At 38.7% G+C, this 18,633-nt stretch overlaps 1 protein-coding gene across 2 annotated transcripts in view; it reads left to right on the plus strand.

Moving 5' to 3' along the window:
* The window catches only part of L3MBTL4 (L3MBTL histone methyl-lysine binding protein 4), a 447,392-nt gene that overhangs the window by 95,838 nt on the left and 332,921 nt on the right, over positions 1-18,633 (plus strand). For both annotated transcript variants that reach the window (XM_047828725.1, XM_047828726.1), the window contains exon 4: positions 10,088-10,142. In XM_047828725.1, coding sequence (XP_047684681.1) covers positions 10,088-10,142 — 55 coding nt within the window. The remainder of the gene's footprint in view (positions 1-10,087; positions 10,143-18,633) is intronic.

Raw genomic sequence — 18,633 nt, forward strand, 5'->3', positions numbered from 1 at the left:
GCTAGGGGCTCATTTCCAATTACAATGTCCAGTGTAATTAGTTAAATTTAATAGTTTAATACAGTAAGCTGATTTACATCTGTGGCTGCATTCACTATGTAGAGGAAGGGGTTCAGTTATGTTTGAGTTAAACTACTTAAATTATGTTTGGAATTTGCTTGAAATATCAATAATATTCTTTACTTTCTCTGTTACCTTTATGAGTTTACAAGTCAAATTTCCAGTTAATTAAGCAAAATAGCACTGATAGATTAAACACATTAAAGATAAAACTAATGAACAGTTGGGTACTTTCTAAACATCTGCTTTTGAGGTAGTAATTTCATATCTTCAGTGTCTTATAATTTCCAGAGGCTGATAATAATATCTGTCAATGAGTCTTCGTATACTAGTATTTACTTTATGTATTTGTAGAATTTTAAAAGCATTTATTTACATTTTTCTATGAATAGGCATATAGTTAAAAAAATAATATAAATAGTATGAAAATAAGAAGTAAATTCTCTATCATACCCACTCACACACATGCTAACTCCCAAATCTTTTTTTAAAGGTATGATCACTGTTTACATTTTCTTGTGAATCTATATAGGAATCAAAGCAAAAAAAAAAAAAAAAAAAAAAAAAGGAACCTACAAAACCCAAACCCTTTATACATACATACATACATACATAATACAGGCATGAATGCATACATGTACCCAAATGTGCTCATACTTAATTTCTTGTTCTGTATCTTGCTTTTTCTTGCAGTTAAACACATATGTCTTAGAGATGCAGATATTTCCATTGTTTTCAGTGGTGCTTAATATTCCATACTGTGAGTGTACCATAATTTATTGAAGCAGTGCTCTACTCCAAACATGTAGATGATTTTTAGTTTTTGTTGTTATAATTCTGTATTAAAACCAAAGGTTTGCATTCATATATTTTGATATACTTTTGCAGTTGATTCAAAGATCAAATCTTACTAGTAGATGTGTCATACTGAAGGCTATGTGCATGTAAAATATTGATAAGCCTTTTATGTCATCTTCCAGAGCAGTCACCCCAGTGTATACTCTGTCTAACAGCATCTACAAGAGTGCTTCTTTCACTTAGGTTTTATTGCATGTCTTATGCCTTTGTTTACTGAAATCCATCACGTGAATGAGCTTTGTTTACCATGCCCCATAGTGCTGCCGCAGATTTGGAGAGAGGAGTTTCCCTGCCCCTGTTAGATTCCCTAACATGTCATGCTTTTCCATATATATAACACAAAGATAAGTGCCCTTTTCAGTGCTATTTGTTAGTCTTTTCCACTCAACCACCATTAGAATTGACTGGCAAAGTGTAGGCACACGATAATTGGGGAAACTAAGCATTTTTTTTTTCAAGGAGATTTCATAGATGTTTGGTGTGCATTTGGTGTGCATGAAACCCCAAACCATATATAAGCTGTAAAATTTCAAATTTCCTACATAAAAATGCAAGTTTACCAAATAAAAAAGGAAATTTTATTTGAGTATATCAGAATAAAATAATTGTGTATATAAAATACCGAATAAATACTGGTTCCCATTCTTTCTTTTCTTCTGAACCTTTTAAAATCTATGAATCTATATCTGATTATTGAAGTAGGAAGTTTGAGAAATAGAAATATGAGACATTATTTGTTCTCTAAAGGATCTGAATAAATCTGAAAAATAAGTTTATTATTATTAGAGAGAAAAGAACTTATAGGGGGTAATGTGAGACAACTAACTGCTTATATACATTAGTGTTTGTAGGTACATTCAACCTTCAGGGCCAGGTAGAATCATTAGGGGCTCATGTATAGACTTTGAAGGGTGAGGAGTACCTAAGATGTCCATATTTAATGCTTTATTTAATTCATTTAACAAATAAAATTTAATACATATTTAATGCTATTGTGACAAATGGTTCTTACGTCCAACCTGGTAAAAAAAAAAATCCAATTTGGTAAGATGCAATATGCGAGAGTATAACTTATTTGTGTTTTAACATCTGGGTGCTATCTAGGCAACTAACCTTGAGAGATAAGGAAGTTGAAAGGTCAGAGGAGGGATTGTCTGGGCCAAGAAAGCAGCATGAATAAAGGTATGGGGTTGGAAGCAAATATGACATATGTGATAAATGACAAGATTATAATTACTTGTCTCATTGAGCAGATGTTGCTGTTGGCAGTTTTGCAGAATGAGTGTTGGGCTGGGGGTCAGAATATTTGGATTTCAGTTTTTGGCTCTGATGATAATTATTAGCTCTATGACCAAGGATAAGTCCTTCACCAGGCTGAACCTCAGCTTTTTTATTTATAGAACCAGAGTCTTAGATTAAAAGATCTTAAGGGTCTTTCCATTTCAGTGAGTCTAAGATTTGGTACATAATGAAATAGCAAGATGACTAGGATGGACGTGAGGTTAAGCTTAGAGAGTCTTGAAGATAGAGCAGAGGAAGTTGTACTTGATATTGTATCTGCTGAACTTGATATACCTATTGGCAGGAGGGAGCTGTGGTTGGCTTTTACTTGGGCATAATGTAATGAAATTATTTTGTAATATCCTTAATTAGTGAGAAAATGTTTAGGGTAAGGTTACATTCGTTTATTAATCTTCAGTAGTACTTAATTTTTTTATCATTTTGTTGCCCTACACATGACTGATATACTAGTTTGCATCAGCCAATAGAATGCATTTATATATGGGGGAACTAGGGGCTCCTGGGTGGCTCAGTCGGTTAAGCGTCTGACTCTTGATTTCTGCTCAGGTCACCATCTCACAGTTGTGCGATCGAGCCCCATGTCGGGCTCTGCACTGGGCATGGAGCCTGCTTAAGATTTTCTCTCCCTCTCCCTGTGCCCCCCCACCACCTCAAAAAATATGTATGGGGGAACCATAGAGAGGAGATATTTATAGAGCTATTTTAGATTTTTTTCTCTTTGATTTTTTATAGACATCTTAGCAGATACTGTTTTAAATATGCCTGGGATTCCCACCCCCCCTCCTCCCACCCTGCTCCTAGCTGGCCCTGAACAGGGCACATACCATTTGTAACAATTATATCACAGCCTTCCTCCTCGGAGTCTAGGCCTCTAACATGGGATTTTGTTTTTATTCAGGTAGAGTGATGCTAACAGATCCAGAGATGACTGCCATTGAAAAATAGTTTTTGCTCACAATGAATATTGAATATTTGAATAAAATGAGATCATTTCCTTCTCTCTGTCTCCATCTGAATTGCAGTAGAGCAACGAAAAATAATCCTTTTCTGTTTTTTTATTTTATCTGAAAGGTTAATTTCATTTGTCTTCAATTTGTCACCCACATTGAATCAGAGAAAAAGAGAATTTGAAAAGTGGACTTGAGACAGCAAGTGAAATTCAAATGGTAGTTTGTTACTGGAGTCATCGAAGGGGATTTCAGTGTTTTCCACTGTCCATGAAATCAATAGGTGTCATCCTGTATTCTTATGGAAGAGGAATAGTGGTTGCTGGAAAATCCTCCAGTGCTCCAGGGACTGGTCTGAGGGTGAAAGAAAGGAAGGGGCAGTATCTGGAAGTTCCAGGGCAAAGACTTGAAATTGCAAACCACATATCAATAGGTGAAAATCTTTTGTTTTGCTTCCTTGATTGGAATTCATAGACAGGGAAATGTCGACACTTATTAATTAGAAAAGTCACTGTAACTTGTAGTAAAAGTATATGATGCATCCGGGTCCATCAGGAGGCAGCAGAACATGAAGCCTTTTGGTTATTATCTCACCTCATCATCCTCTCTTCCAAAATGATGGATTTTAAATTGGTGAATGAATGGAAATGCACCATAGCAAGACTTATTTTATGTTCCTTAAACCACTCTCTTCCCTTTTTCAGAGCACTTTTTTTTCCCTGAAGCTTTATTTTCAGTTTTCAAGAGTAAAGTTTGAAACCTGAGAAATCACAGTAATGGTTTTATTTTTCTCAACTCATACTGATTTCCTTAAGTGTTCTGCCTGGGAAGATAAGGAAAAGTGCTCACTTTTCCTTTCCTTTTAAAAAAAATTAACTCTCCAGTCATTAATAGCAGTGTGGATTTATTACCTTAATGAAATAATTAGTTAGCTCAGACAGAAGCACAGAATGTTAACACTTGCAGGAGTTCCTGTTGCAGGAGAATATTTGGTCCAATCCCTTTTCTTCTATAAGAAAAAGTAGGTGCAGATAACATATGTCATTTGTTCATGGTTACATACCTCTTTGTGAGTGGGATTGGAACTTGACCTTGGGTCACCTGACCCCAAATTCAGCATTGTTCTGATCTATTTTAAGATATTAAATCCTCTTTTATTTGCAAAATTTTCCAAAAAAAATGAGGTCGGTGTATCTTAAGAGAAATATAAATTTATTCTTAAATACAAAATGGTGACCTTTCATATATATGTCTACATATCTATAACCTGATCCATCAAAAAAAAAAACATATGTACATAAGGAGCTTGGATAATTTAACTCTGAAGTGAGAGGTAATGTTATTTTTGGGAGGGATATGTTTCTTCTATCTAGGCAGAATTTCAATAGCAAATAAAGAAGTGTGAACCAAACATCCTAATCCACTAACGAAGTGACAGACAGCATATTATATATTTCTTTTTATATTTGAATGATACAGTGATTATAAAAATGCTTCAGTAGCTGTTGTGCTCACATAATCAACTCTTGAATACTATTTCTTGTTACCATTTCAGTTTTTGCAGTAAAACCTTTATGAGAAGAGACTGGTGTTGTTTCAAATTATGTAAATTTCCTGTGTATTGAGTGGGTAAAAAGGGATGAAATTGGGGTAAAGAACTGCCATAGAAAATTAGACCGATTCAGTTCATCATTTCACATGCAGTAGAACAGAGGTAGATAGGATGGCTTCTCTACTCTCACCCTCTGCCTGGAAGATGGTGGCTGTACAGCTCATGCTGTGGTCCACAGACCTTCAGAAGTGTCATCAGCTGGGGCTTGTTGGACACTGGTAATCTCAGGCCCTATTCCAGACCTATAGAGTCAAGATCTGCATTTTAACAAAATACCCAGGTGATTCATATGCATGTTAAATTTTGAGAAGATCTAGGTTATAGTATGTTTTATCAGGATGCTACTTTATTAATTGGGTGATAACTTTGGATGTGAAATCTACCAGGTGGAAAAGTACTTGCATTCATGCCTTCATTCAGCAAATATTTGTTGAGCTAGACTAGGTGCCAAGTTACCTTTTGGGGATGAAAGATGGTTGAGACTGTGCCTTCAGTAAGTTCCTCAAAGCAGGTGAGTCCAATAAGACAGATGATAGGCCCAATAATAGAGATTTGTACAGGGAATTTCCAGGATTCAGTAGGTTACCCAGTTTAACATGGGCGGAGAGGGGAGGAGGAAGTAAGAGCAAAGAGACCTCCTTGTGTTAACTTCTAAAGGATAAATAGGCATGTATTAGTTTTCTATTGCTGCTTAACAAATTGCCACCAACTTTGTGGCTTAAAACAGCCATTTATTATTACCTCACACTTTCCATAGGTCAGTCTTCTAGGCATGAGTTAAATGAATTTTCTGCTTGGGGTATCAAAGGGTAAAATCAAAGTGTTGGTCTGGCTGAGATCTTTTTGGAGCTCAATGGCCTCTTCCAAGCTCATATGGTTGTCAACAGAATTCTGTTCTTTGTGGTTGTAGGAATGTGGGTCCTGTTTTCTCATTGGCTCTCAAGCAAGATCCAGTCTTAGCTCCAAGAGGCCCTGCACAGTTCCTTGTCATGGGGTCCTCTCACTGCATGGCAGCCTGCTATTTCAAGGCCGGAGATCCTCCTGCTTTAGTCAGCTAGTGTGGAGTCATATATTGTAATGCAGTTGAGAAACTGACTGTCCCATCACCTTGGCATATTCTTTGGTCTAGAAGTAAGTAACAAATTTCACCCCTGCTCAGGGGAGGGGATTCTACAAGGGCATTGCTCATTAGGGTCATCTGAGAATCCGCAAGGAGAGTAGCTGGTGGAGGAGGGGGTGTGGATGAAACAAAGTGCAGAGTGAGTTTGGGGAGCTTTGGGCAGGGGATAAGAAGAGGTTCAGAGTGTGATGATGAATTCCCTTTGGTAATTACTGAGTTTCAAGAGCTTGTAAGGCATCCAGATGAAGCTGTGTAGTGGGACTTTGGATCTGCAGGTTTGAAACATGGTGGAGGGAGATGTGGATCCATTGGTCATCTTGTCTGTGAGACTGAGAGTGGGTTGGCAGGTGTCAGAGCGAACAGAACAGGGGGTGGGCAGGACAGAAAGTCCGGAGAGCACTGGGGATGCTTGCACATGAAAGCATGAAGGCAGAAAGGCAGAGGTGAGGCCAGAGTGGTGCATGGAGAACGGGCAGCTGCAAGGTTGTCGCGGTGGGGGTGAGAATGTATGTCATAAGGAGCTGGGGGGACAGAAGAGTAAATGTGAGGCTTCATTCTTTCCTCAGTCGGCCATTCAGTAGTAAACGCCTATCAGATGATGGGTTGTCAGTGAACAAACACTGGGTGTTGTGTTTCATTTGCTCCTTAAAACCCAGTGCATTTCCTGCCATATAAGAATAGCTCAATAAATTTGTTAAATAGGTAATTAATTCAGTTAGTGGTTTAAGATTCTTCTCTACTCTCTCTCAGAATTCTTCTTTCATCAGAGATTCTGTTCATTTGAGATGTTTCTTCAGTCAGTAAACACAAATAGGAAGGCTAACTTAATTTTTATTAAGTCTGGATCCATTTCAAGTCTGCAGCTTGAAATCTGGCAGAATAACTGTGACGGCTACCATGGAGAGTCTGCCATGTGTTACAGGCTGCAGTCAGGTTTTACCTGTGGATCTCTATTCCTTGGAGCAATTCAGTAAAGAAGTTAAGATGATCTCCAGATCACAGATTAGAAAACTGAGGCTCGCAGAAATTAGGTCACTTGGTCAGCGTCATACCACTGGTAAGGTGGATTGGGGATGAACCCTCAGATGCCTGACTCTAAAACTTGAACAGAAGGGAACTCGCTAAACAGTCTAGGAATCATATTAAAACACAAGGCTGTCATAATTAAAACAGTGTGGTACTGCTAACTGAAAAGACAGATAAACAAAGAAACAGAAGAGGCATGCCAGAAGTGGGAGCAAATGCACATGGGAGTTCAGTATATTGTCCATACATGTTGGGAGAGGTGAAGGGCCACTTGGGCGAAAATACTGGATGTTTACTTCACACTATATCCTGGCTCAGATTCAGATTTATCAAAGATCAGATGTGAAAAAATAAACCGTAAATGTAATAGACATAAGCAAAGTAGGAGGTTTTTATAATTTGGGAGTGGAGAAGGATTTTCTAATGATTATTCAAATTGAGAAGCCACGAAAGAAAAGTTTGTAATTTCATTTCTTAAACAACAAAAATCCCTACATATTAAAAAATACCGTAAGAAAGATGAAAAAGAATAATGCATCTCATAATGTAGACAAAGGACTAATCTTCCTCATTTATCAAGACCCAAAGATGAGCAATCATTCCAACAGAAAACGGACTAAGGATGTAAAAAGGTATTTCACAGAGAAGGAAATACAAGTGGCTTTAAATATACAAAGTGATCTTCAGTTTCTTCATAATGTAACAAACGCACATTTAACTGTAGTGAGATGTTTGTCACTCGCCGTCTTGGCAAAAATCCAAAAATTTGGTAACACACCCTGGTGACAAGGCTGTGGGAAAGCAGGCACTGATCCAAGGCCTGTGAGACTGTTGAGTGGGAAAGCTCGTGTGGGGATTGGCAGCAGGAAAGCACGAGTTTCTTGATTGGCAGTTTCACTCCTGAGAAGTCATTCCATAGATACCTTGCACATATGCAAAATGACATACGTGCTGGTTTTTCACTGTAGCATTATATGACTGGGGGAAAAAAAGGTTGGAAATAGCCCAAATATCCATAAATATGGAACCAGTTAAGTAAATCATGAAATATCCATTCAGTGTAATGCTGTGCGGCTGTGAAGAACAAATGAGAATGCTCTTCATAATCTGATAAAGATCTCTGAGGTATTTTGTTAAATGAAAAGAGAGGGAAAAAACTGTATTATGATGTGCGAACTTTGTGCATAAAAGCAAGACAGTAAGACCATATATTCATGTTTCTTTGTGGTTTTTTTTTTTAAATTTTTTTTCAACGTTTTTTATTTATTTTTGGGACAGAGAGAGACAGAGCATGAACGGGGGAGGGGCAGAGAGAGAGGGAGACACAGAATCGGAAACAGGCTCCAGGCTCCGAGCCGTCAGCCCAGAGCCCGACGCGGGGCTCGAACTCCCGGACCGAAAGATCGTGACCTGGCTGAAGTCGGACGCTTAACCGACTGCGCCACCCAGGCGCCCCTTCTTTGTGTTTTTATAAAGAAAACTTTACAAAGACATATTAGACTCTAGTAACTGTGATTTCCAGGTGGAGGTGTTATGAGTTGGCCAGAGTGGGGAGGATGGGTGGGAAAGTTTTCACTCTATTTGTTTCTCTGTATATTTTTACCTTAAGCCATATGAACTTAAAAAACAAATTATATGTATAGAAAGATACCAAGCTTTCACAATCAATTGTATCTGGCTGTATCAGCAAGTGGCAGCCTGGTGTGCTTACCCATCAATAAAGAAACATTAATCACATTATCTCAATACATGTGGGTTATTCGTTTATTTGAGAATTGTATGATTTACTATTACTCAAATTGTATTTTGCACCTCAAAGCCATAAACCAAAAAAGAAACTAAGAAAGTGTCATAGAAAAATGAAATCAATGCTATTTATTTTAACAGTTACAAACAAGTTTGCTCTCATTAAAATATTAGCAAGCATGATTCTTTTTTGAAAGCTTGATTCAAAGCTTTGTGTTGGCATTATCTGAAGTCTGTTTTTTTAGGTTCGGTTGTAATGGTTGTCATAGCCGGGATCACTGGGTGTCCTGGTTTGTCTAGAACTTAGGGCTTCCACACATGCAGGCTTCAGTGCTGTGGCTATGTCAGTCCTGGGAAAACTGGGGTGGTCAGTCACCCTTGTCATAGCTTAAAAAGATATGTCCCAAGAGTAAACAGGCCTGATCTGAAGAAACGATTGTTAGCCAAACCTGCTAATCATGACACTCATTTCTCAGCACCCCCGTCAGTTATGTGAAGGTTATTGTGTATTTCAGCTGCTGACTTTTCATCTTCCCTGATGACAGTTTTTCTTGGGAACTAATCAGAGGTATTGAATATTTATATTTCCAAAAGTGAGTTCAGAGCCCACTGAAATCCTTCATTTGGAGGATTTTAAAATTGGGAAACTCTGCTCCTCAATTTTTAAGTGTATAATTATGAGTTTGAATGGGGTGCATTCAATGTCTATGACTACAAAATTGTGTAAATGAAACACATTTCTGAGTACCCACTAACAAACGCTCTTTGTTACTGTGAGTATCTTTCAAAAAGACATTATTCCCTTAGTCTTTGTTAGGTGGTCAGCCTTTCTTCGAGAGTTGCTGTGAGAATGTCTGATGAATTGCTTGCTCAGTGGAGAGAAGCTCTGCCATGGTCTTTTTGGGTGCTTGTATTGTTTGTCATATGCAGTCTGGGGTTTTTTCAAAGGAATCTTTGAAGTCATTTGTCTCTTCTCTGGAGGTCAGTTTGGCTAAAATTAGATAACGTTATCTTGACTGAGCCTTAATAAACTGTCATAGATGCCGGTAGGCTGAAGGAGGCTTGGCTGTGGTGTGGGACTTGACTCTTCCATCAGCCTGCCTCTGGCACAGTGTCACACACAGGCAGTAGGGAGGCGTCCTTATCAGCTTCCGTATTAACTGTTTTTGAACCTTACTCTCTCTCATACTTTAGCCAGAAAAGAATTAAGACAGTAATAGAGGATTCCTGCCATGTCCAGATGGATCATGGTGTGCCCTCTGAGGTCACACACCCAGCTGAGGGCATTGGCTACTCGTGGATTGTTGCCTTTACAGTGCTTTTCATGGTTTGGCTTCCTGCACACAGAAGAGTTCTTTCCGGTGTGTCCAACATGTATCCAAAAATACGGTCTAAACCACATTTTCTGTGTTCTAGGAGCAAGCTGAAGAAGAAAAGAAGCCCAGGGATGGTGCCACTCCATTGAGTCACGGTAATCATGACCATCCCTTACAGTTTTAGTCTGTGAACAACAATGAACAACTTTTAAGTGTAGTTTTTGTTAGGTAGCTTTCATTGTTTTAGGTTTGTTTATTTCAGTGTATAATCATAGTATCATTTATTGACATTGTGTTCCATACCCCTCTGTAGATCATCCTAGTCATCTGAGATTTTCACATAATATACATCAAGAAAAAGTCTGAAGCTCTGATCTCGTTTATTTGCTTTTTAAAAATGCTTTAAGTAAAATAACTTCCGATTTGTAAACCTTCCCAGAGAACAAGACAATGGGAGATGCTACTTAGTTTATTATAATTCTTTGTTTAAGCTCTTCCCGGAGTAGTTTAATCTTCTAATGATTGCATTTGTGCTCTTCCGTTGAAGTCATGTTTTAGAGGAGGATGCACATTTGCTCTAAAATGAATATCGCTCATTATGGTTATTAATACATCAATAAGTTTTAGATAACAACTTTTTAATATTCAGCTAATTCTCTGATGCTTTAAATTTAAATGAACAAGTGCAGATGATATTTTCCTGGAGTATATTTTCCATTATTAAATTTTCTGTAAAATGTAGCTGAATGTCCAACATTTGTGCTACTCTCCATGGGAAGGAAGCATATAAGTTTGATAAGTCTTTTCTAATGTCTTTTTAACATATGTTAAGTATTTGTTGAGTGAGCTTTTTAAAATAAACGATGGCAACAACTAAAAATACCTTGAAAAAATGACAAACAAAAATTGAGGTTTTTAAAGACCATTTTATATTGCTTAGTTTAGGGACAAAAAATTGAAAATTTGTGATCTTCCATCTAAATGCTTTTAAAATAAAAGTTGTTTTCTGCTATAAGCAAAATATGCTGCTTTAAATTCTTTTCTTCTGTCGCCGTCAGCCAGACCCATCATGTTCTTTGCTGAAAAAGCAAAATAGAATGCAGTAATTTGGTAATTATGTAACTTGATGTTCAGCTCCATTGAAATACACTTCAGTTATGCAACACTGGAATTCTAGAAATAAATTTGGACTCTACCTGGCCCTAACAGCGGGGCTTTTTTAAACATTGTTTTTTTTTCTTCTCAGAAATAGGTTGTGATTTATTATGTTGTTGTTCTCCTCTGCTGCTGTATTTTCACACGAATGCAAATTGTTTTAGATTCTCTTATTCCATGGCTAAAACAGTTAGTCTAGAAGAAGAAGACGCAGAGTTAGGCCAACAATTTAAGAATGTTCAGCCCTTGGGGTGCCTGGGTGGCACAGTCGGTTAAGCGTCCGACTTCAGCCAGGTCACGATCTCGCGGTCTGTGAGTTGAGCCCCGCATCAGGCTCTGGGCTGATGGCTCAGAGCCTGGAGCCTGTTTCTGATTCTGTGTCTCCCTCTCTCTCTGCCCCTCCCCCATTCATGCTCTGTCTCTCTCTGTCCCAAAAAAAAAAAAAAAAAAAAAAAAAAAGTTGAAAAAAATAAGAATGTTCAGCCCTTAAAACTAAGATTTTTTAGTAATTTAGTATTTATAGTTCCATTATAGCCGAATATATATTTATCATAAATAGTTTTTCAGTTTCAATACAAAGTGACTTTTTGCCGTTGTTCTTCCATTGTCACAGTTGTTTTTATGGGTAGTGGTCCATTCTCAAAAGTTTCCCCAGTGGTTTATTCTTCTCAAATCTGAGGTTGTTGCTGTTTGCCCCAACTACTGAAGTTAGCTCCATGTTTACAGGAAGGATGGGATTTGGTTTGTGCATACAGATGCTACAGACTGCTAGTTGAAATGCAAATTGAATTATTTGAGAGGCTTTTGAAGTACCACTTTTAGTGGGATGAAGGAAACCATTCCCTAAATGGCCTATCATCTTCATATTAAAGTGGGGATTTTCCTCCCATAGTTTCTGGAAATTGTTTAATTTTTTCTGTAGGCTACTTACAAAACAAAAAAGATTTAGTCACTTACCAGTTTCTTAATAACACAAGGAAAGCAAACAAATGTACACATGCACATTTCTATGTGAACAGAAAATTGTATTGAAAAATAAACACTTAATTCTTAGTCCTGCTTTTACAACAAGGAAGGCATTTCCTTGGAAATCATTACCAAATCATTTATAGAGTGCCCAGTCTGTGCCACTAATACTGACTGCAGTGTTACACAGATGATGGAGCATTGGTTCAGAGGCCATTTGACTTACTTAGGGTAAATAACTAGTGAATGGTGGATCCAGGATTTGAACCCACAGCTAGCAAGTTCTAAAGCCTATGCACTTTCTACTTTACCTGTTACTTTAACACTCTCCCTTTGTAGCTGCTAACACAAAAGTAGAGAAAATGAATCGTGCTTAGAAATGGGATGGGAAGAATAACCGCTAATAATTAAAGTACTAATGCTGTCTCGTATAGCTCTTTGTGTCCATGGGAACTAGCTGAACTAGATTTTTCCTGACAGTCATGCCCTGAGATTAACTTTTTTTGGTTCTTTTGGAGACTTTCTGAGCTATGTTATTCCTGGTGATTGAAAAAATTTAGTAATTATATTGGATACCACTAAGAAAAGGTTTGTCTCGGTATTTATTAATAATTATGTATGATTAAAGGTATAGAAGTAGTGTCGTCAATCACTGTGTAATCCCAGATGTGTACATTTGAAGTCTTGAAAATAAAAACAACTCATTTCTTCAGTTGGACAAGTGATCTGGCTTTTCCCCTTCTAAATTTTTTTAAAAAGTTTATTTATTTAGAGAGAGAGAGAAAGAGAGAGAGAAAGAGAAAGAAAGAGAGCAGGAAAGGGGCAGAGAGAGAGGGAGAGAGAGAAAGAGAGAGAGAATCCCAAGCAAGCTCTGTGCTCCTTGCTGAGTCTGATGTGGAGCTCAGTCTCACAACTGGGAGATCATGACCTGAGCTGAAACCAAGAGCTGGATGGTTAACTGACTGAGCTACCCAGGCGCCCCTCCTCTTGTGAATTTTAAGTGTTGGGGCAGTGAGGTCTGTATAAACATAAAAAGAGTAGAAGAAATTATGAAGGAAAATGACATGTATACACATCCAAATCAAACTTTGTAAATCAAAGAATGTCATAATAAAAATTAAAGTGGAAATCAAGAAGGTTCATACACACAACAGATTTAGAAGAAGTAATGCACTAAGATCTCAGCGCAAAAACAGACAAAGGACATGAACAGGAATTCATGGAAGAGGAAATAAAAGTAGATAAAATATAAACGTGTTAAATACATTTAGTCTTACTAGAAGGCAAAGAAATACACATTTAAATGTAATAATGAACATTTCTTAGCCTTCCAATTGACAACAGTTACAAAAATGCTGATCCTGTTTGCTGATGGGCGGGGGGCGCTGCCAGTACACTGCTCTTGGAAGTATAAGTTGTTCCATTGTTCTGGAGGACATAGTGATGGCATTTATCAAAAGTGTTAAATAAACATTTCCTTCAGCTCAGGAACTCCATTTTTGGGAATTTCTCCTAATGAAATAAGCCATCCGCATTGAATTTATGGATATGATATTCACTGTAGTACTAATTATAAGTGGAGAAAAGTTGGAAATGATCTAAACGTCCAACAAATTTGGAGTAGGTAAGACATTGTGGTACAACTGTGTGTAAGCAATTGTGTGGTCACTTCAGTGCTTTTGGAAAAAATTAAATTACATGGGAGTGAAAGTTTATGATAACATATTAAGGGGGGGAAAGCTCAGGAGAGTAATCTCAGTGATGATTGAAAAAAAGCACATATCTATGGAACAGAAGGAACGACGTGTTATAATGATTATTATTTCTAAGTTGTGAAATAAAAGAATGCTTCCTATATTTTGCAAGTATTTTTTTTTCACAATTAGTAGGTAATCATGGTACAGTCAAGCAAACATTGAAAAATAAATTCCTCAAAGCTTCAATTTATGGAAAGAAGGATGTGGTTGGAATGTCTGCTTTTGGATTTCTTCCTTTTATTGTAAGTAAACTTGTCATTTTGGAATAACTTTAGACTTGAGAAAGATTGCAGAAATAGTAGAGCTCAGTCTTTTGCCTAGTTTCTGCAAACATTAATATCTTACATGACTGCAGGACATTTGTCAGAACTAAGAAATTAACAATGGTACGTCACTATCACTAAACTTTGTACTTTATTCAAATTCCACCAGTTTTTCTACTAATGTCCCTTTTCTGTTCCCAAATCCAGTCCAGAATACCACTTTACATGATCATTGTGTGTACATTTCCTTTACTCCGGAGTCTTGTTCTCTGTGACTGGAAGTCACCACCAGCAGTTCCAGTCTCTTGAGAGAGACATTGTTTTCTCACTCGCTTTCAACTCATCCTGTCTTCACCATCTGGCATCTATGCTCAGCCGTCCCCCACACACTATTCTTTCCTCCTACACCAGTGCCCCACAGACAGTTGCCAACATTTTGTTGATTGAATGGAACGAGGGACCTCCCAAAGCAGCGGAAGCTTCCCTGTTCCTACTTCTCTTACTTTTTAGATTTCACATCCCCTTTACAGCTGAATTCTTTGTTCCTAGGTGTTGAGTGTGCTTCCTCTCTAGCCCCTTAGTCTGTAGCACCATCTTTGACCTGGACTCAGTCTAGAGTCCTGGAGATATCCTTGACCCCTCCTTCTCACATACCCACATTTTTCCTAAATAATTACCAACATTTCTCTACTCATCTCTCTTGATATCTTTTAAATAATATCTCTCAACTTGAGATGACCCTACTCACTTTTCAGTGGTTTCACATTTTTACCCTCTCTGAAGTGAGAGGAAATGTACTGCTTTTACCCTCTCTTACCCAGCTAAAATGTATCTGAAATTCCGTTAGTAGAGGGCCTTGTATCCTTTCTCTACATTATCATTAGAGGCCTCTGAGCTTCTGGAACTTGCCAGGCACCTGCCACTGAACTCTGCTTCTCCCCGTTTGGCTTCAGCCTAACAGAACATGCAGTATAGACCTTGCTGTCTGAAGAACGGTTTCTTCTGCCTGGAGCCTTCTTTTTCTAGCCTAATCCAAGTAGCTGGATCCTTTCAAACCTCATTATCTTCTCTACTTTGCTTATTTAGTATTTTTCTCTCTATTCTGTTTTCTCTCAGCATATGCTCGGGCATTTGGCTTTTAAAAATTAAGTTATGTAATATGCTATGTCTCCCACTTAAATTTGGTGTTTTTTAAAAAATCATGTAATCCAGCCAGAGGATTTATCATTTAGTATACTGAAGTAATAATTTACTAGAGCTCTGAAGGATTAATTAGCTAAATGGCCTGAAGAAGAATTAACACAGCTTCCAAAAGTGCTTAACTTACTTTTGGAGAGTAGTTTTGGTGCTGGGGGATATGGTTCATTAAATGTGATTCTAAAAGATTCAAAGATGGTCCTTTGAGCATTATCCCCAGAGTCTGTTGTTAGAGTAACTAGTTTACTTCCTAGGTGTAATGACGGAAGTACTTTCTTGCAATGGAAATAATGCCCACATTTTTAAAACTTTATGAGAGGTCTGTTTATTCCCATCAAGGTACTTCCTTACCTAACAATGGACAGCATTCCATCAGAAAAGGGAAAACCAAATCGATTTTACTTTAGTCAGTTCTTATTTTTATAGATGGCATTTACTATCATTAAGTGCATAGTTAAATGTTTACGTATTTGAATGCTTTGAACCCATAGAATTACATTTTCACTGAGCCATGAAACTATCACTCAGAGATAAGCAGGGGATTTCTTTGTAACTAAAGTACTTTTTTGGGGGGAAACTTTAATAAATAAAACACATCCACATGCACTTTAACAAAAATACTACTCTGTAAAAAAATTTATTTGCTTTTGATAGTGGTTTATTAGTGAGCTCATCTTTGAACTTACCTAATTAAGTTACCAAACGTCCTCTGTAAGATTCTGCCACTGTGGGTGAAGAAGCAGGAGTATGAATATACACTGTCACAGAGGAAAGGAGCACATGTGTCAGTAGATGGTACCAGTGAATAGAACTGTATAAAGCACAAAGAGAGGGCAAGGGCCTACATTCATAAAACCTGTTTTATAAAGACAGTTTTTATGGGCCGTGTTGAATTCTTTAATACATGAAAGCAGACATCATATTAAAATTTTTACCTCATTAAAGAACTTCCTGAGGAAGCCTCCAGATTATTTATGTTCTCAAGCTGTCCCACAGAGGAGCCTCTACTACTTCTGTTATTAGAGGTCCCTGGTGGATAATAAGAGTATTGAACTCTGGGAAGGGGACTGAGTGCCCTGACTTTTAGATTGATTTAGCAAAAGAAAATGTCACAGAGCAGTACTTAGTCCCAGTGGGGGTGTCTGGGAAGCTTTTGAGCTGTGCAGGCCTCGTATTTATAGGGAGGGCCTGGGGGCGCCTGGGTGGCGCAGTCGGTTAAGCGTCCGACTTCAGCCAGGTCACGATCTCGCGGTCCGTGAGTTCGAGCCCCGCGTCGGGCTCTGGGCTGATGGCTCAGAGCCTGGAGCCTGTTTCCGATTCTGTGTCTCCCTCTCTCTCTGCCCCTCCCCCATTCATGCTCTGTCTCTCTCTGTCCCAAAAATAAATGTTGAAAAAAAAAAATATAGGGAGGGCCTGGTGGTGGCGGGCCACCATCAATTAACCAAGCAAAACACCCCATCATCTCCTCCTGCAGGACCTATTCTCCTCCTTCCTTGTTCTGTTCCTAAAACCAGAGACTTTGGTTTAACCAAAGGACTCTTTCCACTAACGTGCTTTGCTGTTTTAAAGCATGTTTGATTTTTGTTCAGCATAATTACCTTTCGCTACTGAGATTAAAGCTGCTACTTTGGGGGCATTTCAATATTCGTTTGAACCTAAACTGTTTCATGTGAAATATTTAATTTGGACTATGGGCTTATTTGCTGACATGCCCGTGTTTAATGACTACTTCATCTCCCTGTGCTCTCTCAGCACTACCGAGTGAAATTCTTCTTCTCTTGAATACATTTCTGAAATATTTGGAACTATCTCAAATTTACAGAAAAGTTGCAAGTACAGCTCAGAGACATTTTTTCTTTCCGAATTATAGAGTACCTTACCAGCTTGGTACCCCATCACCTCCAAATACTTTAGTATGTAATGTCCTACAAACAAGATCATGCCATGCACAACCATTCAGGGCAACCATTCAGGGCAGGAAGTTAAAGTCGATACCTTACTGCCATGCAAGCTGCAGACCCCATTGAGGTTATACCCGTTATCCTGACAATGCCCTTTATGGTGAAGGGATCTATTTCTGAATGCAGATTGCATTTAGTTATCTCTGCAGTCTCCTACGTCTGGACCAGTTCCTCAGCTTTCCCTGGACTTGACCTTGACACTCTTGAAGATCACAGGCCAGTTATTTTGTAAATGTTCCCCATTTTGAGTTTGTCTGGTATTTCCTTATGATTAGATTCAAGTTGTACATCACAGAAGTGATGCTTTTTTTTTTTTTTTTTTCTCCCTGGGCCTCCTGTCAGATGGCAGACAATTATGATTTGCCCCATTTCTTTTTTTTTTTTAATTTTTTTTTCAACGTTTATTTATTTTTGGGACAGAGAGAGACAGAGCATGAACGGGGGAGGGTCAGAGAGAGAGGGAGACACAGAATCGGAAACAGGCTCCAGGCTCTGAGCCATCAGCCCAGAGCCCGACGCGGGGCTCGAACCCACGGACTGCGAGATCATGACCTGGCTGAAGTCGGACGCTTAACCGACTGCGCCACCCAGGCGCCCCTGATTTGCCCCATTTCTGATGATAACTTACTTTGATCCCTTGATTATCCTGGTGTCTGCCGGGTTCTGTAAAGTTACAGTTTTTCCTTTGGAATTGGTAAGTTTTATAGGGAGAGAATTAGAAGCTGTAAATATCCTGTTTTTCACCTAACTTACTCCTCCCCTTCCCTCCCCTCCCCTCCCCTTCCCTTCCCTCCCCTCCCCTTCCCTCCCCTCTCCTCCCCTTCCCTCCCTTCTCCTCCCCTTCCCTTCCCTTCCCTTCCCTTCCCTTCCCTTCCCTTCCCCTCCCCTCCCCTCCCCTCCCCTCCCCTCCCCTCCCCTCCCCTCCCCTCCCCTCCCTTCCCTTCCCTTATTAGAGGGAATAAGTTTTATAGGGAGAGAATTAGAAGCTGTAAATATTCTGTTTTTCACCTAACTTACTCCTCCCCTTCCCTCCCCTCCCCTCCCTTCCCTTCCCCTTCCCCTTCCCTCCCCTCCCCTCCCCTCCCTAATTTATTTATTTCAATATGGACATAGAGTTTCTTACCTTATATTCATTGGATTTTAATCAATTCCTGTCACTATTTTGGTGCTCAAATTGACTCAAGTTTGGCCAGTAGAAGCCTCTTCAAGTGGTTTTGGTGTCTTTCTGATATGTCTGTGTTATTCTTTGAGCACTTCCATATTTTGTGATTCAAGTTGTTTTAGGCTCATCTTGTATTCTCCCTGCCCCAGGCCTTGAATCAGTAATATCTCCAAGGACCTCTGGTT

The sequence above is a fragment of the Prionailurus viverrinus genome, chromosome D3 (genome assembly GCF_022837055.1).
Source record: "Prionailurus viverrinus isolate Anna chromosome D3, UM_Priviv_1.0, whole genome shotgun sequence".
In the NCBI taxonomy this organism is placed as follows: Eukaryota; Metazoa; Chordata; class Mammalia; order Carnivora; family Felidae; genus Prionailurus; species Prionailurus viverrinus.